This window comes from Cervus canadensis, chromosome 6, assembly GCF_019320065.1.
Source record: "Cervus canadensis isolate Bull #8, Minnesota chromosome 6, ASM1932006v1, whole genome shotgun sequence".
NCBI classification, from domain to species: Eukaryota; Metazoa; Chordata; class Mammalia; order Artiodactyla; family Cervidae; genus Cervus; species Cervus canadensis.
The window spans coordinates 60,814,554-60,831,747 of NC_057391.1; the positions used below are offsets into that span (position 1 = coordinate 60,814,554).

At 44.6% G+C, this 17,194-nt stretch overlaps 1 protein-coding gene across 1 annotated transcript in view; it reads right to left on the reverse strand.

Moving 5' to 3' along the window:
- SORD (sorbitol dehydrogenase) overlaps positions 1 to 16,215 on the reverse strand; it is a 31,823-nt gene extending 15,608 nt beyond the window's left edge. The window contains exons 1-3 of the mRNA XM_043472105.1: positions 16,012 to 16,215; positions 5,932 to 5,965; positions 1,990 to 2,154 (exon numbers count right to left, since the gene is read on the reverse strand). Of these exons, the coding sequence (XP_043328040.1) occupies positions 1,990 to 2,154; positions 5,932 to 5,965; positions 16,012 to 16,074 (262 nt within the window). The 5' untranslated portion in view covers positions 16,075 to 16,215. The remainder of the gene's footprint in view (positions 1 to 1,989; positions 2,155 to 5,931; positions 5,966 to 16,011) is intronic.
- Between the last annotated feature and the right edge of the window lie 979 nt (positions 16,216 to 17,194).

The window sequence follows — 17,194 nt, forward strand, 5'->3', positions numbered from 1 at the left end:
AAAACATCCAAACAAACAAACAGAGGGGCAGAGATGCTGTTAAGAGTCACGTGCTCATAGGTCGATGCCAGCAGGGGGATCTGGCCAAATGAGCCTCCCTCCCCACTGGGGACCCAGGGTAGTCCAGGAAAGCCCAGCCTGTTGATGTCTCCGAAGCAAATACCACAGGCCGCACACACTCTGGAAGAAAATGACTTCTTCCAGAAATGAAGTCAGAAAATGACCTCAGTCCGCTTCTCCACAGGATGCTTTGGCCTGCCTGCCCTTTTTTCGACTCATGGGATAAGACCTCCAGTTCCATAGCCACCTCCCAGCTTAGGAAACATAACTAGTCCCAACAAGCCAGGTTTTGTTCCCATCTCAAACTGCTGCAAAAGAGGTAGCTAGTGTGTGGAATTTGCAGAGCTTTTTCTTCCCTGTTTTGATAATATGCTGACAGGAGCCATAATGATGGCACATCTTGTGTTCAGCCTCCTAGACAATAACTGATTCCTGGTTAGTGGAACCACTAAGGCAAATGACCCATAGAGGCTTCAGACTCTGTACATCAGAGTAACACTAAGGGTTGTGAACAGGCGGCTCTATGGTGAACAGGCGGCTCTATGGCACTTCTACTCCATGTCTCACTATGTCCACTTGGAAACCCAGTCTTAGACTGGCTCTTCTAACTTCTTAGTATGAAAAATTTCAAACATACAACAAAGTCATGAGTTTGCATGACTTATTCCATGATAAGCTGAGTTTGCAACTGATCCCATGATAAATTGAGTTTGCAACCTATCCCATGAATTGCAAAACATACAGCAAAGTTGAAAGAACTGTATGATGAACACCCAGATGTTCTCTACTTGTTTCTTCAATTAACATTTAGCTACATTGATTTTATCACATATCCATCCCATCTATCTCTCTCTCTTCCACCCATCAATCCACCTTCTTTTCGAATGCATTTCAAAGTAGGCTGCACATACAAGTACATATCACTCAGCTTCATATCATTATACTGCAGCTTGCATATCATAACTACAGCTCAATACTTGCTTATGGTTTCTTGTTAAGGTAAAATTTAGATGCTGACAAAATGCAGACACATACCTAGCTTCTTCAGAGCTAGTGGATCCCTCCTGGTGCAGCCAGGCTCAGAGGGCCTTGTAACTAACACAGGATGACACCTCCTGAGAACTCTCTCCTTCCTAGAGAGAATCTGTTATTTCCAGGCTATGAGGTGGTCTCACCAGGAAAAGAAGATTAAAGCCATATCTGGCTGTTCCAAGACAGCTTGGATTTAATTCACTGTGTTGGGGAACATCGCAATCTGCCATAGCTGAGAATTCTTCCCTGAATTAAGCAAATTCCCAGGTAGCTCAGTGATAAAGAATCTACCTGCCAAGTAGACTTGGACTCGATCCCTGGATCAGGAAGATCCCCTAAAGAAGGAAATGACAACCCACCCTAGTATTCTTGCCTGGAAAATCCCATGGACAGAGGAGCCTGGCAGGCTACATACAGTTCATGGAATCGCAAAGTCAGATACAACTTATTGACTAAACTATAGCAACAAAAAAATATCGATGGTTTCCAAGCCATCCAATAAAATCAATGCTGCATGGAAGGCCCTGGTTCTCAGCACGTAGAGATATTCTGTGGTTCCTGTGGCTGCAACATCTTCCCCTCCCCTTTACCTGGCTTATTTCTTACTTGTCTTCAGGTGTTGAATTAATTGTCTCTTCCTCAGCTGAGCCAGGGTTCTGGAGAGTAGTATACACTGATCGCACCCTGTATTCTCCTCTGCTGCCCTCAACACAATTTTGATTAATTGTCTGTCCCAGTTGCCTTCCCCTGTGTAAGATCCAAGTATGTAGAGATTGAGACTGTCTTGTTCACTGCTGTGTCTCCAGTGTTTGCCAGAGGGCCTGGCCCTGAAAAATCACACAGAAATATATGTGCTGAATGAATAAACAAATCCATTGGCAAAAGGGCTTTGCTGACCTGGTTGTAGGTGCCTGACCAATGATCCCACTTTTACAACTGTTCCTGAAGCTTCATGCCCCAGCACCATTGGCTTTTTCACAACAAAATCTCCAATTCGACCATGCTGCCAGTAATGGACATCTGAGCCACAAATTCCAACAGAATGCATCTTCAGAAGCACCTCTGATAAGAGAAAGGAGAAGGAGAAAACAAGTGAGAAAGGGAAGGACCCCTCTATCTCTCTGAGGTGTTTTTCCTCTGGACAAATGAGAGAGTTTGGTTTCAAGGTCAGGTATAAAACTTAGATCACAGAGAAAAACAAGCTAAAAAAGCAGCTTGACTAAGTCTTTTTTTTTTTTTTTTAATTTTTATTTTTTTTTTTCCAGTGGGTTTTGTCATACATTGATATGCATCAGCCATGGATTTACATGTATTCCCAATCCCGATCCCCCCTCCCACCTCCCTCTCCACCCGATTCCTCTGGGTCTTCCCAGTGCACCAGGCCGGAGCACTTGTCTCATGCATCCCACCTGGGCTGGTGATCTGTTTCACCATAGATAGTATATTGACTAAGTCTTACAAGGCAAGAAAGCTTCCAAACAGCAAAATAACTGCATGTGAGGGCTAATTCTATGCATCAGCTTGGCTTGGCTAAGGTGTCCAGCTCTTTGGTCAAATGCTCGATGTTGCTGGGAAGTTACTTTTTAGATGTGATTAACATTTAAGCACATTAATGTTCACTGCAGTATTATTTACAATAGTCAAGTTATGGAAACAATCTAAGTGTCCATTGATGGAGGAATGGACAAAGAAAAGGTGCCATTATATATACAATGGAATATTATTCGGCCATTAAAAAGGAAATCTTGCTATTTGCAACAACATGAATGGACCTTGAGGGCATTGTGCTAAGTGAAATAAGTCAGAGAAAGACAAATATGATATGATTTCACTTACATGCAGAATCTAAAACCAAAACAAAACAAAAACCTACCAAACTCACAGACACAGAAAATGGATTGGTGGTTGCAAGGCAAGGAGTGGAAGGTGGGTGAAATGGGTGAAGGGGGTCAAAGGGAACAAACTTCTCCTGATAAAATAAATATTAATAAGTCACAGTGAGGTAATGTACAGAACGGTGACTATATTAATAATACCGTGTTGCATATTTCAAAGTTGCTAAGAGAACAGATCTTAAAAGTTCTCATCACAAGAAAAAAAACTGTACAATAGCTATTTGCGATGACAGATGTTAACTAGACATTGTGGTGATCACGTCACAGTATATACAGATATCAAATCATCATGTTCACCTGAAGCTAATATAATGCTATGTGTAAATTATATAATACTTTAATAAAACAAACATTTAAACCAGTATATTTTGAGTAAAGCAGATTATCCTCCATAATGTGGATAAACCTTCTCCAATCAATTGAAGGCCTTAAAAAAGTCTGAGGTTTCCTAAAGGAGATGGAATTCTCCTCAAGACTTACCTGAATTTTCAGCCTGCTGGTTATCCCTACTGATTTCAGACTAAGCAGCTCCTCTCTCTCTGTTTCTCTCTATATGATAAATCTAATAGAAATAAATATAAATACTAATGTCTCTCAGTTCTATTTCCCTGGAGAACTCTAACACACCAAATAAAAGGTATTAGTAGGAAGAAGTGTGTCAACCACCTAAGAGGAAAAAAAAACTGTTTTTTGAGGAGATAACTATTTCCAGACAATTAATATACTATGCTTGATTCTTGAGCTTCCCAGGTGGTGCTTCAGTGATAAAGAACCTGACTGCCAATGTAGGAGATGCAGATATGGGTTCGATCTCTGGGCTGGGAAGATCCCCTGGAATAGGAAATGGCAACCCACTCCAGTCTTCTTGCCTGGGAAATGCCATGGACAGAGGAGCCTGGTGGGCTACAGCCCATGGTGTTGCAAAGAGTCCAACACAACTTAGCAACTGAGCATGCATGCCTGATTCTTATCTATCGTGAGAAGGAGGCTGGTACAATTCAGGCTTGGCAATACTTTGTGTGCTATCAGGCTGAGTTCTTCATGCTTGTTTTGCTCAAAAGTGCAGCTTTAATTTAAACCATCCAAAGATTTCAACTGGCATTTCTCCTTCACAGGTTTGAATACAGTGAGATTTGGTGATATTGTTGTTGTCAGTTTTCCAAGTTTAAAATAATGATTGAACTGAGCCCCTTTGCTGAAATAAATCCTAAAGGATTACTGGCCTAGTGTGACAGAGTTTACCACATTACAAAGTATCCCCCTGAGAAAAAGCTCTGCCCTAGAAAGACAAAGAGCCCAGAGCTCTGCTCTGCACTCAGATGTCTTGCACACTGCCCTTGTGACAAACCACAGGAGATCCACCACGTGTGGCTCCGTAGAACTTTCTCATCCTTGGTGAAGAGAATAAGAAGTGGCAGGGCACATCCTGGGATCAAAGTTAGGGAAAAGTCATTTGAGTCATGAAAATTATCTCAGAGTTTCCTCTCTGAAGTTAGCAATTTATAACATGAGATTACATTTGAGATGCTGGAACGCTAGCTGAAATTTACCATCATTTCCCTTTTCAACTCAAGAGCGGCAAGGGATAAGAAACTGAGAGCAGAATGCTGCATCAGAGAGAGAAAGTGAAAAGGATCCTCTGGGTCCAGAACAACCCTTTTCTTTTCTTTCTTTCTTTTTGCCACTTCTGGAAACCACACCGACTTTTCAGAACACAATGAAGTGCCCTTTCACTTCTCTGAATATCATATCTCAGTAGACACACTTGAGCCTTAAATATACATTACTTGCTTAACACTGATAGAAACAGCTATTATCTGTCTTCTCATTGCTATAAATCAGTAACCCAACTGACCTTTGAGTAACAAAACCCCAGAGGCTCCAGGAAAGCTGCCTTCAGTCTGATGTTCACACAGAAGCTAGAGTTCTGGGGTTAGGCAGGGAAGCATGCACCCAACTCATCAAGGACAGAAAGAGACCCGAGTGGCTGGGTGTGGGATGAATGATCTATAGACACTTTGCCCCTTGCCACCTGCCTCACTTCCTGCTGCGGGACCCCAGGGAGGAAAGGAATGGGGAAACTGTCAGCTGGAAGCTGCCACAACTAGGAGGGTGGCATGACCTCTCCAGGTAGAGACATCACCCCGGGAAGTGTGCGGGTCAGCTCGGCTAGGCAGGTTTGGCCAGAAGGAATGGAGCAAAGGTGGCAGGAAGCCTGCCCCAGTGTGCTCACCCACTTTCTGCTCCTGTTTGCTTAGGGTAGTAGGGGAGGGCTCTATGCAGCTCCTCCCATCCCCACTGGACAGAACGTCCTGGTCTTCGGAGACCATCCTGGATGTCCCCTTTCGTATTTACAAGATTAAGATCTATAGACTCACGCCTTTCCAAAGTTTGGGTTAGAGTTAGGACATGATTTGGTCACCCAAATGGCAGTTTATAGAGGACAGAGTAACCTAACTCTGTCATTAGTTCAAAAGAGGGACAATTTTGCCTTTGCCATAAACTGAAGAATTTTATGTCAAATTCTCTGGGACAAGTCAGCAGTTTGATATGGTAACGTCTCTGGTTCTACCACTGTTTCTTTTATTTCATATAGCAGCCAGATTGAATCTATCCAATCATACTGTGGACAACAGAACTAGGTTGAAAGCCTAACAAAAGCATAGTTTTTTTTAAATTAATTACTTTAATTGGAGGATAATTACCTTACAATATTGTGATGGTTTTTGCCATACACTGACATGAATCAGCCACGGATGCACATGTGTACCCCCATCCTGATTCCCCCTCCTATCTCCCTCCCCCACCCATCCCTCTGTTTTTTTAATGGAGGTTTTTAAGTAACAAACAGTAGGAAAAGAGGGAGAAAGGAGTAGCGTACTTGTCTCTCCAGGGTAAACAACAGGAAACAATAAAAGACAAGTTGAATATTCCACGGACCTACCGTTTGGGCCTGGTTCAGGGATAGGATAGTTTTCCTAAAGGAAACAAAATAGAAAAATCATTTAGCATGTACAACAACTTTACCTTCTGAACATTTCAAAATGTTTCATTCAAATATTTCTTCTTAGAATTAACACAGATTCAGACCATCCTGCTGCTGGGTGGATGTCTGAGGGGCTACCCTGAATCCTGCTGACTCCAACTGCTGATCTCACCCAGCCCACTGGTGAAATGGGCCATGGACCAAGAAAAAGTATACAACTTGCACACCCTGGCAGAAAGGATACTTCTGGGTCTCTAATATGTGGATAATACATTCTTATGTAGTTTTATTTGGTCTGGCAAACTTGTACTGGGAAAGGATGAGGTGTTTCCGGCAGTTGCACAGGAAGGCTTTTGTCTCTGGACAGGTTGGAAACTGTGTGTGCTCCGCTCATTCAAATCAGTGCACAAACCAACACTTGTTGTTCTCTCTCAAAACCTCCCACATGGAGTTTTAGTTTCGGGGGACACAGAGGACCTGCATTTGGCCCACGCTCACTGGATTAAAAAGTAATCTGGTGTTCACAGCTATTTATGATGAGGATAATGATAATTTACCAAGCTTTTCTCCCATTGCCAACTAGCTAGGAAGTTCCTAATGACAAGGTGGAAGGACAGTGAGTGGCCAAATCCAAATGTTCATTTTATTAATTCTTTGAAGGCAGCCAAGCAAAAAGAGGGAGAAGGGATGCAAATAAACCATTCACTGGACATACCATGTGCCAGACAGTCTACTGGGCTCTACATACATCATAGCACATGGCCTACCACTTGCAGATGGGAAACCTGAGATTAACAAGTTAAAAAACTTGATCAAGGTCATAGGACCGGAGTGGACAAACCAGGTCTAATCTCAGGTGTGTCTGACTCCCAAGCCTGCCTCATTGCATCCCATTGCACCCTCAAAGTGGAATTTTCATTTTCTCCTCTAGGGATGATGTAAGGAGCAATCAGATGATGAGAATTTTGGAACTGGGCCCAATGCAGAGTGTGCTAGATGGAAGCATGACTCAAAGCTTGTCTCCTTCTCAAAGCCTCACCCAGATGCTTTTATGGGAGCAATAAATAATCCTAGGACTATTTTGCTAACATGATAAGAACCTTGTTGCCAAAGACTATGCCTTCAATCTCTGGCACCAGATACAGTGCTCTGCCCCAAACCTGGGAGGCTTGGTACTTGTTAAATAATCACTCTCCATAACAGTATTTCCACAGAAAGTCTGAGGTTCTTGCTCATCCAAGATTACCAGTCTTTTCTGTTATAACAGCTCGATGCTTATTTGAACTTCCTGTCTCCAGTGAAACAAAAGATCAAAGGGTCAATGCTCATGCTTATTAATTAACACGACCAACTTCTTTGTGCCAAGTCCTGTGCTAAATGCTGCTCATGCATCACCTCCACTCATCCCCAGGACAACCCTATGTAATGCCTTTATTATTATCCCATCTTCAGTACGATGAGGTTGAGGAACAGGGAGATTTAGCAATCTGTTCACAGTAACAATAAGGTAGTAAATGATGGAGCAGCACCCAAAGTAGCATGATGTGGGGACAAGAGGCAGTTTTTTCATCTCTTAATACATTTGGAAGGAGAGGAAAGGAGAGGAGGTGAGAAGGGAGGGAGGGAAGAAAGCCATCTAGAAACGGGCAACTCCGGGTGGCTGGCTGTCACCAAAATCTTTCTCAAAGTTGCTGGTCCCACACCTGACATTATACAGCATCAGGGACTGCTGTGTAAGGTTATGTTTCTGTTATACGGAATGAAAATTTAAATTACTTGCTAAAATGAAACTAAGACTAAGTAAGGCTTTTTATTCCAAACATGGAACTGCACCCTCCCCATCCCCACCCACTCCCTATCCCCTCAACCCTCTAAAGGCGCTAGTAGGCAACTTTCCAGGCACTGGGAATTTTGGATGGAAAGATGGTAAGATCCAAACTCAAAGCAACAGTTAGGAGCACCAAGTTGCTCTTTGGTCACCAGAGATTTCTCATGTAACTGTCTGTGGGAGTTAACAGAGCTCACCAACTTTGGTCTTCCCACATGGGCAAAGCGGCAGTGTCTCTTCTGGACACTAGAGGGTGCTGTGCCAATAACCTGCTTTTTCCTTGGTAGCAGAACAGACATTATGGGGAACTTAAATACCCCTTCCTGAAAACCATCTGTCTTTTTCTGTTCTCTTTCTTGCTGATTCTAAAGACTCTTACAGCTCAGTTTTGGCTCTCCTCTCCCTTCTCTGCAGGAGACATGCCACCCGAGCACAAGACCATGTTAAGATCAGTCCTTAAGTTTGTAAATATTATCCTAAGCATGGCTGCAGGGCTCACAATGTTTTCGAAAGTTATTACAGCATGGTTACTAAAAAAAACCTTGCTTTTCATTTATGGTTGGTTCTTTGGTATGATGTTGGCTAAATCCTGTTTACTTAATCTCCTTTTCTGTCTCATATTACGGCGGTGATATGAATTTATCCTATTTCTCATGTATCAAAATTTCTTAGCTCCTCTGAGATCTCGAAGTTTCACTTTTAACCCTGGCCCCTAAAAAAAAAAAAAAACAAAACCCTGGCCCCTTTCTTCATTCCCAAAGGTTTGTCATCATGCATATTCCAAGTCTCTTGAACAGGATTTCTTATCTTTCTGTGAGTGATAGTAACCAGGGGACAGAAAGGAGTTGAGTAACATTCTTTACTGAGTTATGTAAGTTTTACAGCATTTTCACTTTGAGTCCCTTCTATGCCCTCAGGTCTTCCCCCTCCACCACCTCCACAAATAAATCATGGAAACACTTCAGGAAGAACTCTGTGGGAACACAGAATTATCTCAGGGGAATCTCACATCTGAAATGTTATCTTGCCTTTCCTAAATATATTTTCTCAAATTAGCTTAAATATATATTTCTTGAATATGCCCTAGTGGCCCCCTTTCCTCAACTTCCAGTTGTCCACCTGAGTACATCTTGCCTATATGGTAGCAATGATCTCAGGATGAGGAGAAATTAGAAGGAGGTGCTCATCCCCTCCTCCAGCCAACATGACTCTGGAATCACCTGTCTGTGTTGAAATACAGGTCCCCCTCCAGGAACTGTGTGTCCTTGGGGCAGTTACATAACATCATTGTGCTTTCAATTTTCTTCCTCTGTCTAATGAAGATAATCATAAAAGAGAGAGCCCTTGGGAATTCCTCAGTGGTCCACTGACTCCAAACTCTCTCTGCCAAGGGCCTGGGTTCAATCCCCGGTCAGAGAACTAAGATCTCACTAGCTGTGCAGCTCAGCCAAAAAGAAAAAAAAAAAAAAAGAGTGCCTGACTTGTAGTAAATGTTAGCTCTTATTACAAAAGAAATAAAATCAAAATCCTTTCTGTATAATCAGCTCACAACATGGTTGAACCAGCTTTAGACAACCGTGTCCTTTTTCTTTTGAAAGGGTAACTTTTAAAACTATTTTGGGGAAAAGTTGTATTTCTTGTTTCTCATGTCAACATTAAGAGAACTTGACTGCTTCTGAAAAGGCTGGAATTTAGAAGAAAAGTCAAGTGGGATTCCAGCATTTTTTAGGCTTGATTCTAACAGTTGAGTGTAAAGACCGTGCCCCCTGCCTCAGAGTAAGGGACAACAGGCACGGCTGGGAGAAAGGGGCCATTCTCACCCCAGGTCCTTGCAGCCAACCTTTGCCACCTGCTCTACCAGCCAGGTCTCCTGTCAACCTGCTGGCTGGCTGCCCTGCACCCTTAAGGAGACCAGAGTGGACAGTCTTATTTTTGCTTCCCTCACTCCTCAACTTTCCCCCTCCCCTGAGGGCTTGAAGGGTGTTTTGAGGGTATGAGGAAAATTCAAAGGCTTTCTTCCATTTGGCCACTTTATCCTAAGAGGCTTTGTTCTAGCCGGCACTGGTCCTGGCAAACTCGAGGTCAAAGTAGAAGGGTCAGACATTCCTGCAAAGTTCACTAAGCTGGTCTCCAGCCTCCAGCCCAGGCTCTCTGGGCTCCAACCAGCCTTCTGCTGATAACAATCTTTCTAAATTGCAAATTCATTTAAAGTGCCCAGTGATCCTGCAAAATCCTAAACCCCCTCATTTTGCAGGCTATCTACCTCCTTGCAAGCCTCCTGCAATTCCCAAACCACCCCATACTCACCCCCTCACCTCAAGGGGGCCATTTCTCCACTGGTCAATCCTCTTTTTTCTTCCTTGAGATCCCACAGGAAGTGAGAAGTGAGGGGAAGGGAGTCATCTGGAATGGCTTCCTAATTCCTGTGGGAACTCAGGGAGATTTGAGGTTTGGGTGTGTAGAGTCTGCAGTGTCAGGGACATCCAGGTGGGGTTGTTCAATAGATGGTTGTACCCCTGGGACTGGCATGGCTGAATCATGAACATGGAGAGAAACACTCACCTCCTGCAAAAAAACTTTCTCTATCCCCACCACCCTCCCTCCCCTAAGCTTCCGTAGCACCTACAATTGAATCCATACATGATGGTTAAAAGATTCTCAGCGGTGATAAACTTAAAAAAAATTCCTCCTAATTCAAAACGTATGGACATAACTACACATGAAGCTATTAGGTGGTTCTTTATTTACTGATTAAGTGCTCACTGTGTTCAGGTCTAGGTAACTGAACATTAACATTTCTAAAAAATTATTGAGCTGAATATCACTTCACAAAATCTGACCATATTTTCTCCAATAATTAATGTTCTTCATGTAAATTTGGTTTGGGGAAAACTGCCAGCTTTAACAGCCACACTAAAAGACTTATGAAGTGGACATCAATGTTATATATGAGTATACATTTCTCCTCCTTAATTTCTCTGTCATGCAATTTTGAAAGAAATTTACCCCACACCCACCTATAATTCTAGTTTTCCTACCAGAACAGGGTTACTTTTACCAGGTCTCTTGGTAGTACTAGGATTTATAATATAAAATGTTAAAATCCTGTTTGTGGTATTGTTTACTGCTCTTCCTGCTCTTAGGGGAAAATATTAGCTTTGTACTTCCTGGCCTTTTGCATTTGGCCTTTGGCATTGCCCTTCCATGGCATCTGTTGGCACAGATGGCAGTATTTGCTGGATTTAATTGCCTGTTGTTATCTGGTTTTGTTTTGTTTTATTGTTGGAACATAATTAAGATAAAAAAAAGAAAGGAGCTATCTCTTTGGCCTATTTGCTACTACCCCGTTTTCCTGTTTTCTGAAGGAGTTCTAGATTCAGCTTCAACTGCCTCTGACTGATAAGTCTAGCTCAGGTATTAAAGGGTTAAGCAGCCTCACTCACAGTAATCTCCCAGTTTAGCCCAGCTGTTCCTTTAAGCCTTTCAGGGCCCTTTAATTTAATCCTATAGAAGCTGGCAGCTCGGCCTACTGGTAGCAAAACCAGGGAGAGGGACCTGACATTTAGGACCACCCCAGCTGCCGTGCGTTCATACTCCCCTCTTTCTACAATCCTCTCCTCCTCACCCAAAATCTTAACAGCAAAGTGTATATGTAAGAAAGAATGTGTATTACAGACTCAGAATTATCTTACTTTTTAAAATATAGATTCAAAGGAATCATATAGATTCAAAGGAATTCTTTTGACATCAGATATAACACATCTTCTCACAGAGCAAAAACTAAGAAATATCTTTAAGGTGCTCTGATTAATATTTAAACTCGACGCTGATGCACTATTTTCTCTGCCCTTTATAATTAAACAACATCAACCCACCACTCTGAAATGATTATTTTCCCTTAACCAGTTTCCTCTTCATACAGCTAATCATAAACAAAGAATCTGACTACATCCCCTCCACCAGGTGGGGGCTGTGCTGTTCTTGTTTTCCCTGTCCCCAGACTCCTATCTGAAATCTGAAAGAGCCGGTCGGCAATAATAAGGGAGATAACGTGTTCTCAGCATGGTCGATGGACTGCTGCTGATAGGTGATGCAATACGTACAGAAATTATTGGCAGGGGCATTTAGAAATGTTTACAGCATTTTGACATTGCTACAACATCCAAATGCAGTGATACAAACATATTGATCCATGACCAACTAGAAACAAAAATAAAATTGGTCCTTTATCTCAGATAGTTGGGGAAACACAAACTATCCCTCAAATAGCTTCTTTGGGGAAAAACTAATTAGACTATTTTATATCCCAACTCCATGAAATAATAATTCAGAGAAAGAATTCTGTAAGGGTGCAGAATTTACCATCCCAAAATATGTCTTTTGGGCATATTAATTATTTTAAGCTGGTTATTTTTTAATAAGTTCTGAAAACCCAAGTGACACCTTTGTAAGGAAAATCTCCATTTATAAGGGTATCTCCCTCAATATACCAAATAGAGGAAGATGACCAAATCTCTCGAAATTCGTCAGTGGAGACGGCAATGACTTAAATCTGTATAACAACCTTACCCTTGTTTTCTGAGCTTTCCCTGGCAACCTCCCATAACTGACTCTTCCCACCCTCAACATCTTCCTTTCTCTCTCTCTCTTTTTTCCACTTATTCCTTTCTCTTTAGCTGTGGATGGTGTTTAAGGTGAGGGCTTTGGCCATTTTGGCAAGTTTCTCAGTTTTCCTGGGTCTCTCTCATGTATGCACGTTTAATAAAATTTTGTTTGGTTTTCTCCTATCTCATGTCAAGGTCCTACCTCAGACCAGCCAGAAGAACCTAGAAGGGTACAGGAAAATTTCTTGCTCTCCAATACTATCTAATTCTCACACAACTCCGAGGTGAGTACTACTATCATCCCCATTATAAAGACAGGAAATTGAAATGGAAAGTAACCTGGCAAGTCACACAACCAGAAGCAGTAGAGCTGCTGGCCACTCTAGCCCCTACTTGGCTTGTGATCTCATTACTGTCTCCATTTGAAGAGGACCTCAGCGAGCTGACAGTGTTTGCTGATAAGCTGTTTGTCTCTGTGCAACAGCTTGATCACCTCTTCCATTGTTTCTTTCAAGTCCACATGTTCTCCATTTAAAATGGTGGGGGTAAGGAAGAGTAAAGGAGTGAACGTTCTAAGTCCTTATTATAATGAATCATAAAGAAACCCACAATCTCTCAGTATATATATGTGTGCGCACTCCCACTCTGATTTACACAAATGGCCCAGAGCCCAAACCACAGTAGAGGCCCAAGTCCCCAGGCCAAGGAGTACTGACTTCTCCCTTGCTGTGACTGTGGTGATCACTAGTTACCTAATAGTGAAGGGGTTTAATTTTTCCTTTCCTGCAGCCACAGCTTGGAGAAAGAAAAGGGAATCCTGCCTTTTTCACAGACAGGTTAGAGGAAGGCAGGGTATCAGGTTTCCTTCCTGGTAGGCAGGCCACAAGTTTCAAGTGGCCACTGAGATGTCTACTCCCAACTCAACCCCAAACCACTTAGGCTATCTGCTTTAAGGAAGGGGGTGCAAGGGCAGATATATCCCACCAGTTGGCTCCCTCTGGAGGTGCTGGGGGACAAGCATGCTCAGGAGGGAGTGGTGAGGGCCAGAAGGGTCTGTATTGGGTTGCACGTGTTTGGGGAAGGAAATGGCAACTCACTCCAGTATTCCTGCCTGGAGAATCCCATGGACAGAGGAATCTGGGAGGTTCTCAGAGACACCAAAATGTCCTGTCCCAGAGACATCTTAAACTCAAACCCAAACTTATCATTTTAATCTACTCTCTTTTGTCCAGTAAACGAACCCCATCACCTCCAAGAGTTGGGGTCTTCCTGAATCCACCCTGAAGCCTTTCACCCAGTGAGTATACCAACCCCACCACCACAGGCTACATTCCTATCACATTCTCATCTCTTTCGGATACACTCACCCCATCCCAGCCCCTAATTTGGGCAGTGGGTGGATTCTAAGGCACAGTTGATAAAACCAATTTTAGGTGAGCCTCCCCACCCTCTTCTATGTTCAATGCTTAGTTCTACAGAGCCATATAAACAGTCTGGCTGAACAGTGGGAGAGCCTGAGTTTAGGAATTAAGGCAAAGGAGAGCCTGGGGTTGTAATTACAGTTCTGCTTATTATTAGGTACACTGACTTTCCTTAAGGCAGGCCCTGGTCATTCAGTGCCTGTGTGATAAGCTGCTTCATTTGTGTCTGACTCTCTGCAACCTTATGGACTATAGCCCGCCAGGTTCCTCTGTCCATGGGGATTCTCCAAGCAAGAATACTGGAGTGGGTTGCCATGCCCTCCTCCAGGGGATCTTCCTGACCCAGGGACTGAACCCACAACTCTTATGTCTCCTGCCCTGGCAGGGGGGTTCTTTACCACTGGCGCCACCTGGGAAGCCTGAGCATTTGGTACATCACATATTTACAAGACCAGAAAAGAGGACACGCAATTTTGTACTGCCCTTAGTTTGTACTTGTTTTTCCACTTGTCTGAATGTCCCCTAGTTTCTGTCCTCAAGTAGCATCCATCTCCTCTAGGGCCTCTGCCCTGGGCTAAAGGCCCCTGTGAGGCCTTGACTCTCTGTGGCCTCCAGCAAAGCCCTCACACTTGTATCGTTTAGTGCATCTGTCTGAGTGTCTAGAGCACCTTGGGTGTCAGGGCTGTGTCCTCCTCCTCCTCTCTGAGCCCCCAGCCCAGTGTATGGCACACAGCAGGATCCCTCTCATCCAGTAAGTGTTTGTAGGATGCAGGGCTGAGTTTGAGATCACTCTGTAAGCAGTGTACCACTTTCCTTTCTTCCTAATACCATCTGGTGTTTGCAGCAATAAAAACTAATAGTGTCACTTTAATTCAGGATCTTGGCTGGAGGCTCCAAGGGGAGTAGAAAGAGCACTGGAATAAGAGTCTGGAACTCTGGGTTTTTCTGGGCTCTGTTAACTAGTGAAGCCTGTCACCTTGGGGATGGCATTTCCTCAACTGAGTTGGCTCTGGGCAGGCATTCTTAGTCTGGGGTCCACAGACCTCTAGAGGGTCTATGAAGGAAGGCCATAAAGGAAGTCCATGAACTCTGAAATTGCTGCCAAACTCAATCTGTTTGCATTTTATGGGGACAGAAACCCCATAAAAACCCCATATTTGACAGATTATCAAATAGTCAAGAACTACTAAAGTTGGATAATTTTCCAAGTCTCTCCAATTTAGATCCTGGTGCATATTCTCTTTGAGGGGGATGGAAGTGCTAGGGAACAGGAGAGATGGCTGGCACAGGACCCGTCCCACATACCAACTGCCCAGCTCCATCTGCGACGGACTTTGTCAAAGGAGCCCTGGCACAACTACAGGGCTGACTCCGCAGCTCCCAGAACTTTGGTCCCATGAGCCAGGGAGCAGAGGCAGGGTCTGGGGTGGAGGAGACACATACATATTGCTCTTAAAGGGACAAGGGAGAAGGAATGGAAAGGAAAATGGCTGAAAAAGAAACCAGGTGTGGACTAAGAGAGATAAGGAGGAAAGGCGCTTTAGAGACATGAAGACTATCAAGATCCAGAAATCTGGCACAGTCATGGCGACACCAAGAGTCCTGGAGATGGAGATCTGTGCTGGCACTAAAAGTGGAAGAAGCTGGCACTTTCGGAGTACCTATTAGGTGCTAGGAATTCTGCTGATCATAATAATCCTGCAAAGGGTGTGTGATCAGCCCCAAGCAAGAAAGATTAAATACGAGTTCCACAGTTTTTAAATGTCCCTCTGACCCTCCTTTCTGCCTGCACTGTCTACCCAGAAAAGAAGCCCAGCACGTGTCCTAAATGAGGCAGCCTGTCTGATATCACTTCTGCAAAATGCAATGACAAGCGGCAGGGCTACGAATCCAAAGCTGGCAAAGGAGGGCTTCAATCATTTTGCAACCTTCCTGGGCTCTGGCCACGTGCCGGCCACGGGGCTAGGTTCCGGGAGGCACCTTACAAGTAACCTGCTCACAGCACCTTAGGACCAACGGCCAATTGTCCCCCTCCCCCCAACATGGTAACCAGCTCGATCGCCGGGCCAGGACGCGCAGTGTGGGGCCCGCACCGCGCTGGAATTGGCGAGCTGAGACCGCGGCTGGGCTTGGAGGCGAGTAGGGCAGGAACAGGCTAGTCTTCCCACTCCCGATCCAGTTTTACCAAGCGCAAGTCTCCGGGTCCGTGCACCACCAGGGAGAGGTTCTCGGGCTTGGCCGCCGCCATGTCTGTCGCTCTCTCCCTCTCGGGTCGGGGCCGCTGTCCGCAGCTCGTGAGGTGGCTTGGCTGGCGGCCCCTTGGAGGGTTGGGGGTGAGGGGCGGGAGGCTGGGCTATGACTGGGAGCGCGCGCCCGGCCCGGGGAGGGGCCTCCTTGTCCCTGACAGCCGGGGCGGGGCTAGCCGAGAGGGGCGGGGCTAGCGGAGAGGGGCGGGGCTAGCCTGGGGCGGGAGAGGGGAGGAGGAGCAGGTGGGGGGAGAGTGTGAAGAAGGTTAGAGAGTGAAAGGAGGGGGTAGGGAAGGGATAGGGAGAGGTAGGAAGCGGGTGGGGAGGGGTGAAGAAGACCAACCCAGCTCCACCTGCAGTGCACAGTTGGTCTGTCTCACATCCAAGGGGACCAGTCTGCCCTGAAAGTAGTCTGCAGAGGCAGTACCCCTCAGACCAGAGTTCTCAAGCTTTAGCTGCTGAGTAATGAGGATGGGCAGTGTGGGGCAGTTTCTCAGGACCAGCACAGAGATTTTGATCCAGTAAGTCTAGTCTCAACTGAGGCCTTAGGGTCTGTATTATTAGCATTGAGAATGCTGAGGCTGCAGGTGGCCAATGGTCTACAAGTGGAGAACAGGTGCTGCACTGATGCAGTGTCTATCTTGGCCGCATATCCCCAGAATCTAGCAAAGTTCCTGGCACCAGAAGTGAATGAATGAAACGGTGCATCACCCTGTGGGCCTGATGCATCAGTGTAAAGAAGCCATGCAATGGAATCTGTGAATCCCTTTCTCTTACCCAGCTCTGCTTTTTACATTAGAAGCAGGATTTCTGCCCAAATTCTTCCTTTAAGCCTCTCTCCCCTTCAAGACACAGTGAAGTTTAACTCTAAGGGGAGAGAGTTGCCCTTTGGGACGGCCTAAGTGTGCAAAGACCCCACCCTGCTTTGAGGACTTTGAAGACAGTGTATGGATTTCATTCCTTACACCTTTTCTCCTCCTCCAGATGCTCTACCAGATCCTCTCACCTACTCCTGGACACTTTCCCCAGCACCTTATTTCTTGAAGATGTCTCAGTGTGGCACCTACTCACATATGGGGCATAGCCTGTCTTTTCACTAGTAGTCATCCCTTCCTTAGATGT